We start from the raw sequence: 14,062 nt of genomic DNA, 5'->3' as shown, positions 1-14,062 counted from the left end.
GTGGTTGATGGTGAATTGCTGAGCTCTGGAGGCTTCCCCAGGGCCAGGGTTGTGCTCCAGGACTATTGGTCCTCCCTTGCAGGTTGTGCAAAACCCCAGAGTATGTGCAGGTGTATGCTGGAGACCTGCTGGAGCGGGGCAGGGAGTGGGATTTCTCTGTGGGTCTCAGGGAGCTCACTGAGCCCCTTTCCCTTTGCACCAGTCATGGAGGTGGTGGCTGAATTTTACACTGGGATTGGGCAGATATGCAGCTGATGTGCGGGACTGGTTATCACTGCTGAGGCTCGTGGCAGGAGGGCCTGCTGAGGCTGTGGGAGAGATTCCAGTGGGATGGGTGGTGCAGGGGAAACCCTGGATCTTGGGCAGACCAGGCATGGAAGCTCCTCAGGTGCATGTGAGGTTTGCCCCGGGGTTTCTCTACAAGCAGCAGCCTCGCCTGTGCCCTGGGCTGGGCATGGGCTGGGTGTGGGTGCCAGGGCCTGGGTGAGTGGAGAGGCACCTCTACAGCATTTGGCAGGGCTCGGGTGCACCCAGATTTCCTCAGCCCCCCTTGGAGATGGTGACTCTTCCCTCGTCGCTGAATAAATTAGCACCACAAGTGCTCGCGGGGTGTGACTAAAGCAGGGCAGGCGCTGGTTTGGCAGCGAGGGGGAGGCCCCCGGCTCCAGCCCGGCAGGCTCCCAGATGAGATAACTCCTCAGCAGAAGTGTCATGGGGGCGGGAGGGATGTACCCGTGGCAAAACCTGTAGTGAAATCATGGAAAATCACTAGCCGTGCCTTTGTGTCTCAGCAAGGATTGAAGCAGTGCCCTGCTCGTTGGGAGGCTGAGGCACAAAGCCTCACTTCCCCAAAGGGAAGGGAACCTCGCAGGGATGCTCCCTCTGTGACAAACGCAGTGGTTGTGGATCACTTCCCTGTGCCTTGTTCTCTGTCGGAGGAGTCTGCATCCACCTTGGGCTGGAAACCAGCCCGATTGCTGGGAGGGATCCCAGTGCTGTGTTCCCTGGCAGAGTCACCCAGGGGCTGGTTCACCTCAATGTGCTGCTTCTGTAGGGAATGCATTTCCTTCTGCTGCTTTTTAAAGTAACCTTTCTTGAGAGAGAAATCGAAGACTCTCAGCACCTCAACACGAGGAAGGACTTCTTTCCGTGGAGGAGGGCAGAGCACCAGAACAGCTTGCTGGGGTGGGCATGGAGTCTCCCTCCCTGGAGACATTCCAAACTCACCTGCATGTGTCCCTGTGGCACCTGTGTGGGGTTTGACCCTGCCTTGAGAGGGCTTGGACTAGATGGGCTTCAGAGGTCCCTTCCAGCCCCAGCTGTTCTGGGCTTCTGGGGTTCTGTGTCTTCAGCCTAACAGAGCAAAGGACAGGGGGTTTGGTTGCAGTTATGGAACAGAAGGATGGATGAGCCATGTGACACAGCAGAGCAGCAACTGGAAAAGGAAATGGTTGTCACCGGAATTGTGGCTTTTTTGTGTTGGTTTGGTGGCTGCTGAAACCCCTCCTTGTCCCTGTGGATGGATCTGAGTGCAGACCACATCCTGGAAGAGGGATGTGAGCTTGGTCTCATGAATCGGGTGCATCCATCTCCTCCCTTGCAGGGCACATGGTGGTTTTCCAACCTCTTGTGCACCAAAGGAATTGGAATTTCTCCAGGGTTTCCACAGCCCTGACTTTCAGTGATGCTGCTGGGTGCAGGCAACTGGAGTGTGGTGCGATTACAGGATTTGGGGGTTTGGTTTGTGGTTTTGCTGTTTCAGGTGAACCCCTCATGCCAACTGGAGCAGCTGTGCCAAAGAGTGAAATCCAGCTTGTGTTCCAGCACCACAGTCTCGTGCTCCTCCAGAACACTCCCTGTGCTTCCACACGTTCCCCTGGGATCCCCAGGGCTTCAGCAGCCTCCTCAGACCTGTGGTTCTCCTTGGGATACCCTGAGATCCTGCCTTTCTCTGGGGTCAGGGCAGGACACGTGGCCCACCTTGGAAACAGGGAAACTGAGTCAGGACCCCCGACACGACCCCCACAGCACATCCCAAGGTGACAAAGTCCTGTAGATTCCTGTAGGTGTCTGTGTGACCGTGTTTGGGTGCCAGCCCTGGGGGTTCAGCTCCCTCCGCCCCGCCAGGGCCAGCACAGATTTTGGCTCCTTGTCTGACAAGGTTTTGCTGAGGAACAATTGTGTCTCTGCACAAAGAGGAGCAGGTGGCTGTCTGAAAATACCCTCTGGAAGTGGTGTGTAATGCCTCCCCTCCCACTGGGAAGTATAAATACCAGTGCAATGCTAGCATTTACTGCTCCCTGCAAAGAAACTGTCAGATCTGGACATTTTTCCTTGCGGATTCTCCTCTGGTTTAGCAACTTGAGTGAGCAAGGGTTCAGGTGGGAGCTGCTTCATGGGTATGGAGCAAGTCTTTGGGGCAGAAGTGTGTCCTTTAAGGTAAGATATTGGGAGTAGCTGCCTTTTACTGCTTGCAATGTCCCCTGTCCCCCTCTTTGGGAGCACCTAGGGCTTCCCAACACCTGAGACAGCTCCAAACCCTGGAGACGCTGCCTGAGTGTCCTGTTCTGCCACTGCTGCACGCCCAACAAGGGACAAGTTGGACATTGTTGCCCTGGGGGCAAAGGACACACTGCTGCAGGTGTGGGGACCCCAGGAGACCTCCCAGATGTGGATGAGAGAGGAGGCACCGCCGTGTCTTTCCTCATGTCTCCACCACATTCCCAGCCCCGATCTCAGCAAATCCATCTCACCTTTTGGAACGGGAATCCAATCCTCCGCTGCTGAAAAATGGCACCTTATTTCCAGCCAGAATGCCTCATTTCCCTTGTTGTCCCTGGGTGTCCTGGCCACAGGCAGCCCCTGGCACCAGCCAGGGACCATCTGTGCAGCTCCCTGCCGGCGGCGGGGCTGCGCTAGGGAATTTGGGAGCACTGTTACCATATGGGCCCCATGGAAAACTGCATCTTCCTTGTCCTTCTCAGGGGACTGGAGGTCCCAAGAGGCCACAATCTATCCTGGGACTAAATGAGGGGACCTGGGAGAAAAGCTGGAATGAGGCCTTATCTTTTCTCAACCTCTAAATTACCACATCTCTCACTGAGGGGAGGAGAAATGGTGAGGATGTTCCTACTCTGCCATCCCACTGCTCAGAGGGTCACTACTGACCTTCCTTGGGGTAGGCAAGGGTGGGTTGGTGGCTCAACGTGTCCTGGCTGCTTCCAAGTGGTGTCTGACTTCAGTGAGGGTGACAGGACTTGTGCTGGGATGTGGCTCTGTCTGCAGGGGCAGTGTTTGGGATGAGCTTGCTGGGAATGCCAGGATGCAACGCTTGCAGCCTGTCCTGGGGTCACAAGTTCCTGAAGGTAAAACTAACAGCAAAAGGACATCAGACTCTGGTCCCTCCTGGATGTGGCAGAGAGGGGTCAGTGTGAGAGGTCAGTGTGGGTGCTCGACCCCGAGTTTGGCCGCTTGGGCAGAGGGGAGGCTGTTCCTGTGCCGGGGAGCTGGGAGTGAGGGGTGCTGGTGTGGGCTCCGCCACCCCAGCTCTGTGCCTCCAAGGCCAAGTTGGGCAGCTGAGGAGGATTTTCCAGGAGCAGAAAAGATCAGAGTGACATTTTTATGGGATGATCAGTCTCTGAGAGCTTGTTGCCTGCAAGGAGTGTGTTAAAGCCTCTTTGCCAGCTGCCTGCTGGGTGATGGTCCTGCTGACAGAGCCACTGAGGCTTTTCTATTCCTCTCTCAGGGCTGGGATGGGAGTGGAGCTGTTCAGAGAGGAAACACGAGGCTGTCTTCATCCTCTGTGTGTGGGTAAAGCTGTGGGTGCTTCTCACCCTCGATGGGAAGGGAAAGCCAGGGTGCTCCCTGGGACCCAGCATCCCACAGGCAGCCTGACTCACTGCTGAGCTGTGCTGAGCAAATCACCAGCTCCAGGGCAAAAACCCCTTCTGCTCCCCATCAGCTGCTCCACATCTGGGCACCTTCACGAGGAGGTGGCCTCTCTGAGCAGGCAGCATGTGATGGTACTGTTTTCCATCCCAAAAAGGGGGAAATCATCATTTCGGGGTGGAGGGGGAAGGGATAGTAAAGCGAACACGTTTTCCCTGGCAAGAAACCTGCTCCCAGCAAGCCTGTGCCTGGCAGCCCCACGGGACTAAAAATACCCAGCAAGGGCTGGAGCTGTGCAGTGTGTGTTTGCTCAGCTCCCAGCTGTCTCCTTGCAGGCTCTACCCGATGATTATCCCAGCACTTAAGGCCCTCTAAAGCCAGGCAGGAGCATTTAGGAAGTTCTCCCAGAGACCTGTGAAAGGCTGAGATTTACAGGCACTAATTGGGAGCGAGCTCAGGCCCCTCTGACCTCCAGCAGCAGAGAGCTGCTCTGCGTGTGCCCTCACTGCTGCTGCAGTCACAGCAGAGTGTGGGGGGGTCTGGGCTGTCACCCACACTAATGTCCCCAAGGTCCTTCAAAGTGACAGCTGGCATCTGTGGGTTTGCCTGGGAGCTGCTGAGCTTTGCTGGGTAGGGACAGAGCCTGGGTGTGCCCCCTCCAGCTGGGCTTCCTGGGAGAGGTGCCTGGGAGTGTGTGAGGTTCTCTTGCTTTTGGAGCATGGAGAAAAGCCCAGGGTTTGAGGTGGGACAGAAATGAGGGGAGTTGACCCTGGAAAGGATCTTTCTGCACATTCCTGCTCGTGTGCACATCCCTGGCTCCATGGATGTTGCTGTATCCCTGTCCCTGTGTGCACATTCCTGCACACTCACCTGTGCCTGTTGCTCACTGAACTTCCTGCTCCACAGGCCTTGAAGACAGCAGGGATCAAACCCAGTCTGGTCCTGGCTTCTTCACCTGCCATCCCAAATAAACCCTTTGCATCTGCCCTGACTGTGGGTGTTGTAGAGCCTGGGCTCCTCCTGGGACTCTGGTGTTGCTGTGAAAGCTGCTGTGGTTGAATCCAGAAATGATCACTCACAAATCCGTGGGGTAGGAGAGTTCCTGTGGTTGTTAGAGGAATGGATCCATGATGGGGCTGCTGGAGCCAGCTCAGTGTCTGTCCACGGATGTGGATGGTCCCACTGCAGTGCAGGGAATTTTCCACTCTTGGATCTTGCCATGGTTCCAGCCAGGATGGGCGCACGGGGCTGGATTGTGTCCAGAGCCACACTCGGAGGTGGCAGAGCATCCCCCTGGATTTCCCTGGCAGGGACCCTCTGGCAGAGGGATTCTCAGAGTGCCACAGCATCCCGGGAGGCACAGAGAGCCCCAAGAGCCCTGGGCTGGCTGTCCCCACCTGCCTGGGGGCTTCAGGCCAGGCCAGGGGGGCTTTGGCTGCTCTTGGGGTGGTGGGAGGTCTCACCCTGCTCATAGGGCTGCTCCAGCTGCAGGGGTTTGTAGCAGCTCCTGCCTTACACCTCTGTTTGTGTCCTTGGTGGTCCAGGACGAGGGGGGAATGTGACTTCCCTCAGTGGAGACACCCCCAGACCCTGGGCACTGAGGAGCTCTGGGTCACCAACGTGGTCTTGTCCAGGAGAGTTTGATGCTTCACTGGGCATCCTCAGGGACAGGGCAGAGAGGCTTTTGAGGACAGTGGAATGGGATGAGTCCATCCTGGACCAGCTGTGTAAGATCCCTGTGATTCTGTGATCACCCTCCCCAGGCTGAGGGACTGGCTGTGCTCATCTCCCCATCTCCCTCAAGCACACAGGAATAACAGGATGTGATTGTGGGCAGGAACAGGTTTGCAGTGAAACAACCCCCCCCCCCCCCCCAGAACAACCCGTGCAGGAGCTCAACCACGGGGGAAGCAGAAAGAAAATCAGCTCTTGGATGTAAATCTGTGCCTCTTCCTGCACTGTGTGGGTCCAGCCCCATGGGGGTGTGGGAAGCTGCTATGGCCCTGCTGGAATTGGCATCTGCAGAGTCTCTTCATGGTAAGGGTGTCTCTCCTTTGCAGCTGGGATAAATTTCCATCCCATCATCACTGGTCAGATTTATGTCTTGGTCATTCCCTGCAGCATTTCCTTTCCCTGAGAGCTTGCAGGGCTCTTCCCTCCGTGCCTTGATTAATATATCTTAATTAATCTGCTAATTTCTCCCAGTTCCCCACCAGCAGCTGGCTGGGGCCATGCCCATGGGACTCATTTTGCCATTCAAGTTGTGCTCAGGAGCTGCCAGACTTTGCCCAGCCTGGGTGTTCCTTCTGCATGCTCATCCCTCAGGCAGAGGAGGGGGCATGCAAGTCACCTCATTCAGGCTTTGTGCCAAATTAACAGGGCTTAGCCCTGGGGTAGGGCTGGTTTCTGCTCTTCTTGGCCCTGGATCTCCCTGGAGTCTGGACCTCTTAACCCCAGGAAAGCTGTCAGGGAGCCACATGCCTGTGGGTACCCCTGGGGCTGTTCATTAGGGACCATAGAACTGGAAAGCATTTTCCCTGCTTAATTACAGGGGCGAGGCTCATATCCAACTCAACCCAAGGAGAGCAGGGGCTGGAATGGTCCCTCACTCCGTGCCTTTTGCTCCACCAGCCTTGTTTTTGTGGGATTCCGCTGGGATGGGATGTCCTCAGTGCAGTTATCCCATGAATGCACAGTTACCCTGGTCATCCACATCCCAACAGCCAGGACAGAGTGTGAACAGCCCTCAAAGCTTCAGGACAGTGTTACATGTCCACAACAGGTTTTATCCCACTTGAGGATCCAACCTGGGAGGGGAGGACACCACCTGTGGGACATCCCTGTCCTATGTCCCCTGAGAGCTGGCTCTCAGCATCACACAGGATGCACAGTGAGGGGCTGCTGCTTTTGCCAGAGCCTCTCTATTTTTAGAGAGCTTTTTGTGTCAAACTTCCCCTCAGCTGATGAGCCAATGTCATCCAAAGAGCAGAGTTCTGATTCCCCTGCCCTGGTAGTAGCTGGTGTGACAAAGGCACCTCCTCACAAGTGTCACCTTTCATCAGGGCAGGTCCCTGCTGTGCCATTGAGCTGTTGGACACAAGAGCTTTCATCCCAGCCCAAAGGGCCAGAACAGGCTGCTCTGGCCCAGGTCTGTGTGCAGGTCCTTTTTATCCATGTGTGTGGGGGAGAGGTTGAAGGGAGGGTGACACACAATCACAGCTGGTTTGGGCTGGAAGGGACCTTAAAGCTCATCCAGTCCCACCCCCTGCCACGGGCAGGGACACCTTCCACTATCCCAGGTTGCTCAAACCCCATCCAACCTGGCCTTGGACACTTCCAGGGATGGGACAGTCACAGCCTCAGATGCATCCACAGACTCAGAATATTCAGACCTATCCTTGAGCATCTCATCTGGAAAATTGAAAACTGGAGTGGGGCCTGCCCCAGAAGCAGCTCTAGACCAGCATTCCTCACCCTGGGCCTGCCATGTTGTGTTTTGCTGCTCAACTTGAGCCCTACTCGTGGTTTGTCCACTGGCACAGATGGTGACCGGGGTGGGCAGGTCCCCACAGTGGCTGGGGTGGCAGTGTCACACTCACCCTTGCTGCTGGGGACCCTCACCTGGCTGCAGAGGGCTGAAGTTCCCCCACAGGACTGTGAATCCCCACCTGGCACCTTAGGGAAGGTGGGGCTATGGGTTCCAGCATCAGCCCTGGACTGGGTTCTCAGGTCCAGCCATGCTTTAATCCAGCCTGTATATTGCCCAAATGTCAGCTATTGCCCAAATGTCAGCTCTGCCTCTCCCCTCAGCCTCTCATGTGTGGTGCTTGTGCTCGGGCAGCAATTTGGGAGAGGTTTGAGCAAGGGAGGATGTGCTGGAGTGCAGTTGTCACTGAACAGCTGGGCCCAGCACATCTGTCTAGAAGAGGGGGGAACATTAATCCAATCATTCAACTCATTTTTGCTATGACCTCCTGCCAGGTTTGGGCTAAACTCAGGCTGGAGCCTGATTTTCTGCAAATTCCCTGAGGATGGGGAACAGTGGGGCCACAGGGGCCCTGGGCAGCCAGGAGTTCCCCAGAGGGCTTGGTATCCTGGCCCAGGAGATGTGAATGCCAAAGGCAGTTGTAGGATTTTGGGTGCCAGGGTTGCTGTCTCCTGCAGCTTGGTACCATCCTGGATTTGGTGTAGTGGGCGCAGGAGCTACAACCCAGCACAGCCCATTCCTGTGGGTGCTGAGCCCCCTGGTGCAGCTCTCAAGGGTTTGATGGGGGGCAGAGGGGGCTGGGCAGGTCTCTGGGCATTTTGGGGGCAGCAGGAGGGATCTGATCTCTGTCCCCTCTGCCGTAGGTCACTGCTGTGTGTTTGAAGACCTGTGATGCTCAGTGGAGACACGCTTCCACGTCAGCAGTGACACCTCATCCAGCTGTAGAGAAAACAGCCCGTCCTCAGCAGAGCCCTCCTCAGCATGCCCAGGCAGCCCAAACACTCCCTGGACCCTCCCTGTGCTGGCTTGGGCTCTCCCTTGGGACAAATCCTCAAGGATCGTTTTGTCCCTCTCTGAACAGCCAGTGGGTCACGGATGCTGCAGCCCCTTGGAAAGGCATCAGGGAGGTGACACACGGGACCCAGGAGAGGTGGCACACAGGACCCAGGAGAGGTGGCAGCGGGACCCAGGAGAGGTGACACACGGGACTCCTGAGAGGTGACACACAGGACCCAGGAGAGGTGACACACGGGACTCCAGAGAGGTGGCAGCGGGACCCAGGAGAGGTGGCAGCAGGAGCTGGCAGTGACGAGCAGCGAGTGGGGCACTGGTGACTGCGAGGACCCTGTTGGTGCCCAGGACATCCCTGCACCCTGCTGGAGTGATGCCAGCTGCTGCTTAGCACGCAGGAGGACGGGATGGGGAGTCCCCCTCCTTGAACACCCCACTGTCCCCCCCCGTGCTGGCTCCCCTGGCCCCCGGGAGCCCGCAGTGATGTGACCTGTGCTCAGCACACCCCCAGCCCCGTCGGGACCCTCCCGCAGCCAGCCCAGCCATGATGTGCGAGGTGATGCCCACCATCAGCGAGGGGGACCCGCTGGGCCCCCCGCAGGGCTCGGAGGCGGACGCTGACTTCGAGCAGCTGATGGTGAACATGCTGGACGAGAGGGACAAGCTGCTGGACACCCTGCGGGAGACGCGGGAGACGCTCGCTGTCACCCAGAGCCGCCTGCAGGAGACGCTCCGGGAGCGGGACCAGCTCCAGAGGCAGCTGAACTCGGCCCTCCCGCAGGTGAGGACCTGCCCTGGCACGAGAAGAGCCTGCCCCGAGGCACACGAGGGGCACTGGATGTGGGGTTTACCTCGTGGCCCTGGGAGGGTTGGCTTGGTGTGGCAGTAGTGATGCTGCCACGAGTGTTGCACCTCATGTCAACAGTAAATCCTGTGGGTTCTCTCCAGCCAAGCCACAACCAGCTGGGACATGTCCCCTTCTCCTTTGTACCCTTGCTGGAGTGCAATCCTGCTGTCCACAGGGGAATGGTTTGGAGAAGGGGCAAAACCTCCCCAAGGACACCCCAGGGTGAGAGCAAGGCAGATGCCGAGCTTTTGCTTCCTGTGGGGTCAGTCAGTCACTGGGGAGGCACCTGGGGGAGCAGATAGCTCATTTTGAACAGCAGATGTGGCTTTCTGCCTCCAGTCAACTTCTTGGGATGTCAGGAAGTGCTGAGCCCACACTGGCACTCTAGACTGGGACATTAACCATTCATCACTCTCCTTCCCCACTGTGCAGAGCAGCCCCACTGCTGCCCCTTCCCTTACCAGGAGGGCTCCTTTCCATCAGCCCCATTCCCAGTGGAAATGGGACTTCTATATCTCAATCTTGGTCCTGAGAGGAGACACTGGAGGCAAAGCTGGTGCAGGGTGGGAGCTGGGACATCTCAGGGAGTAGAGGACAGCGAGGCTGCCAGAGGTCCACGCTCAGTGAGCAGCCCAGGGCTTGGGGAACCAGGGCTTGCCTTGGGGCTTCTCCTGCTGCTCTGCTTCTGGTTCATCCACCTGCAGGACTGTCTCCAGGTACTGCAGGGGCCTGGTCTTGATTTCCACAAAGATATTCAGGCTAGAAGAGGGTGAAGTGGATGAGTCCAATGTCACAGGGCTGTGCAGGATAGTCTGAGCTGCCCACCATCCCTGTGGGGTCCTTTGGAATAGCACAGTGTCCCAGGGCTCAGACTTGGGGTAACAGGGATTCTGGGGGGCTGTTGCTCTGCTCCATTTTGGGTATGGTGTGGGAGGAGCCCTACAGCCAAGGGAAGCAGGAGGCTTAGAATGTTTGCATCTGTTCTAACTCTGCAGTGCTGAAACCTGAGATCCTCCTTGCCTGCGATTTGGGGTTTGGAGCACCTTGGAGAGATGGGAAATGGGTCAAAAGTAGTGACATGAACTAGGACAGAGCTTGGTCTGTTGGCTGGCCAGCTCTCTGCATCCTTGCCTTGTCTGGATGGAGAAAAACAGCTTGGGAACAGCTGCTCCATACGCAGAGCTGGGCTGGTCCTGGCTCTGCCCAAGACGCTGAGAGCAAAACACCCAACATGGCTTCCCAGGAGCTCCTGGGGTCCCTGTGGATGAGTCTACCTTGCTGAGAGAGTTGCTGAGATGTACCCGGGTGCTGGGTGCCCCCAGTGTCACTACTGTGCTGAGGGCTCAGTGCCTCTGCTCCCCGCTCTGGAGAGAGCAAGCCGGGTCACCCTGAGGCTCTGCCCGCCCCACCGCAGCATCCCGGATTAAGGGATGCGCGGATTTAGCCTCTGCTCCCGCTCCGGGGCCGGGCCCTCGGAGCCTCGGGGTGTGCTCGGAGCAATCTGGGTCAGCACCCAGGGACGCGCTGGCAGCGCTGTGCCCGCGGCCCGCTGCGTGCTGCCCGGGGCCGCCCCGGCCCTCCGGCCCCGGGATGTGACTGGGGCCGCTCCCATGGGGAATTCCCGCAGCTCTGCTGCCTCCCGCGGTCCCTGCGCGGGCAGCGGGCGCCGCGCCCGGGCACGGTGGCCTCCGGTGCCCGCCGTGCTCTGCCCCGGACATGAGGGCTCGGCATGAGCACGGGAAGCACATCCAGAGGCGCTGGCCTGCCCAATGGGATTAACCCCAGCATGTGCATGTACCAGGTAAGTGGGACCGGGAGGCGCGGGTCTCTCCCCAGGGCGCTGGGGAGCATCCCATAGGTCTGTCCCATCCTCTTCTTCTCTGTGAGCCCTTTTACCCAGGAGCTTCCTGCAGTGTCTCAGACACCATTGGGAGTGGGGTGCAAGCTGGATTTCTGGGAGAACCCCTTCTCTGAGGTCAGGATTGGGCACCCAGGCTCATCAGTAGTGTCCCCTGGGTGCAGCCAGGCTGGGGGATGCTCTGCCTGGTGAGGCTGGGATGGGTGGCACTCTGCACCCTCTCAGGGCACAGTGGCAGCTGGATGCTGCTGTGTCAGCTTGTGATCGAAAGGGACAGGCTGGGAATGTGCATCTGGTGCAGATTCAGGCATGGGGCAGGCAGGGGATGTGCCTGTCCAGGGCAAACCCCTTGGCAGGGATGCTGCAGGGATGCTCCTGCCTGTAGCTCCCATTCCCCCTTGCCTGTGCTGCATGGCTGAGCCATCCCCACCCCCAGTCCATGGGGGCATCCCTCAGCCCCCAAAAGGCAGAACTCCAGGGCGATTTCCTGGGGAGACTAAGCTGCCTTAATGCTTCTTACATGATTTATTTATTCATGTGGGAGTGCTGAATGTGACTTAATCGGGCTGAAAGCTCCAGCTCCAGCCCCCCTGTTCTGCAGGGAATTTGTGGCCAGGGACCGAGCCCTGGGCAGGCTCTGGGTGCTCTCAGCAGTCCCCCAAGGCCCTGGCTTTGCTTCCAGCTCCCTCCTGCCCAGCCCCCCAGCTCAGTTTCTCCTGGGGCAGGTGCCACCAGGGGATGTGATACTCAGTGCTCCTGGTGCATCCAGATGTGTTCCCAGTTCAGGGTCCTGTGTGGGATGGAGCTCCTCCCTGCCATGGCTTGGAGGTTTGGCAGGAGTTCCTGTCCCCAGCTGTGTCAGGGAGAACATGCTCCCACATTTCTACAGGGCTGAGGGCTGTGAGCTGCCAATTGCCACGCAGATTTCCTGCAGTTGCTCCTTCCGTGGAGCTCTGCTGCACCTTTGCTGCCTCTTGGACTGCCTGGAGAGCTGAGATCTGACCTTTTTGGGGTGAGCAAACCCCTTAAGACTGCCTAACCTCCCTGGAGGTCCCCCAGGAGCTGAGGCAGGTCCTGACATCAAACAATCACATATAACTTCAAAGTATATCTCGAGTTAACTTGTAAAGACCAGCAGGTAAATGGGAACCTCAGGAGCCCAGGTGGGGAAAACACCCACTGGGTAAGACCCTGAAAGCATCTCCAGATTTTGGGAAGGATGGAGGATCTGGCAGCTGTGTTGGAGCTGGTTGTGCTGCTACAAGACTAGGATGCTGAGATGTTGGATTCCTGCTTGCCTGGCTGAACAGTGCTCCTCGCTGAGCAATCCCAGGTGGAAATACACATCCTGATGAAGGGAGGACACTGATTCCCCATGGATGCTCTTGCAGAGCCCCAGTGTTGTATCCAGGAGGTCTGGGAGGTGCTGGTGTCCAGCGCTGGGGGTGGGTGATGGTCGAAGCCCTGGGTTTACCCAGCAGGATTTAATCTGTGTAATCCCATGCTGCAACTGCTGGGGTTGTGTTTATCCCCTCGTCTCTGATTTGGGGCTTTCTCTTCATTCTGCTCCACTCTTGGGACAGAAGAAGTGGGGTGATGGGGCTGCCACACGGGCAGATGATGGATGGGACTCTCCCTCTCATGCCGAGTCAGCAGCGCTGGTTTCCAGCATGGGCATCCTTCCCAGCCATCCCCTGCCACTCCGTCAGGAGCAATCTCTCCAATTAGGGGCTTTAAAATGCTGTTAATCCTACAGCTGGAGCCGGTTTGTCCCCAGGCTCAGGTGCCTTGGAGCAGCAGCCGTGCTCCTGCCACAAACAGGGAATTTTGCTGCCTGTGGTGTGGTCCTGCTGCATCCCTGTCTGTGCTGCAGGCAGCACTGGGAGAGACACAAGGGGGCCCTGGGCTGGGGACTTTGGCATTTCAGCTTTTCCATGCTACAGGCCTTGGAGCCTTCTCCCCTGAGCTTCCTAAACCTCTCCATGCTTTTCCAGCCATTTCTATGTGCTGGTTCCTGGCCCTGCTCAGCTCTTCCCTGTGCCTTCCCCCTCGATGCAGCCAAGGAGGAAAACCCCAAACCCCCAACATGCCTGGTGCTGACTAAAAATCCGAGTCACAGTCCACAGCATCCCACTTGAACACCTTATGTGGTGCTCAGATCTCCCTCCCTGCTCCGAAAACAGCATCCCTCCATCCCTCCATCCTGCTCCATCCCTCCATCCTGCTCCATCCCTCCATCCTGCTCCCTCTCACCCCAGGACTTGGGGCCAAGCCCAGTCAGTCATTGGGCAGGGTTTGGTTTTAATCCAAACTGGCCCCTCCCTGAGCTGCTGGGCTTGCAGGGCTCCCAGGGACTCCCAGGCTGTATCTCATTGTCCACCCTTGGACTGGAGATCAGGCACCTCTCCTTCACTTTCTAATCTGTTTATAGGTGTCCCTGTTTAGTCTCAGAGCTTACCAGAGCTGGGCAGGCACCTCTGCCTCGCCTGGGAGACTCCTGGCCATGGCCAGGGCAGAGGAAAATCATCTGGATCCTCTTTATTTCCACTTTGCTGGGATGGAGAGCTATGGCACACCTGTGGATGGGGGGTGGAGGCTGCACTCCACAGTGTGACACTGCAGCTGTGAGCTGGGACAGCTTGTCGTGGTCCCAGACTTGCTTGGTGGCCACCAGTGACCCAGAGCAAGGTGGCAACATTGGCATCTGGCACAGCCAGGGCTGAGGGAGGTGGCTGCAAGTGGGAGCTGGAGTGGTTTGTTCCTGTTTTTTATTCCCAAGGCATCATATGCAGGCCCTGTGTACTTGGCTGACCTCGCTGCTGGCCTGGCTCGCCGCAGGGCTGTTGCTATTTTTGATGTAAATGTTCATTTTTGCAGCCTTCCCTGAGGGGGGACAGTGACCGAGGGCTCTTTGGTTTGCCATGAGGTGCTCCAGGCCTGGCACAGGATGTGGGACACGGAGCACAGGATG

At 57.6% G+C, this 14,062-nt stretch overlaps 1 protein-coding gene across 5 annotated transcripts in view; it reads left to right on the top strand.

Moving 5' to 3' along the window:
* PPFIA4 (PTPRF interacting protein alpha 4) overlaps window positions 1–14,062 on the top strand; it is a 58,375-nt gene that overhangs the window by 16,384 nt on the left and 27,929 nt on the right. For 3 of the 5 annotated variants that reach the window (XM_064398778.1, XM_064398777.1, XM_064398773.1), the window contains exon 2: window positions 8,239–9,167. In XM_064398778.1, coding sequence (XP_064254848.1) covers window positions 8,931–9,167 — 237 coding nt within the window. In that variant the 5' untranslated portion in view covers window positions 8,239–8,930. The remainder of the gene's footprint in view (window positions 1–8,238; window positions 9,168–14,062) is intronic. The other 2 variants (XM_064398774.1, XM_064398775.1) reach the window with 2 other exon arrangements.

This window comes from Passer domesticus, chromosome 25 (assembly GCF_036417665.1).
Source record: "Passer domesticus isolate bPasDom1 chromosome 25, bPasDom1.hap1, whole genome shotgun sequence".
NCBI lineage: Eukaryota > Metazoa > Chordata > Aves > Passeriformes > Passeridae > Passer > Passer domesticus.
Note: the sequence above shows the minus strand (reverse complement) of the source record. Positions and strands in the feature narration are given on the sequence as shown.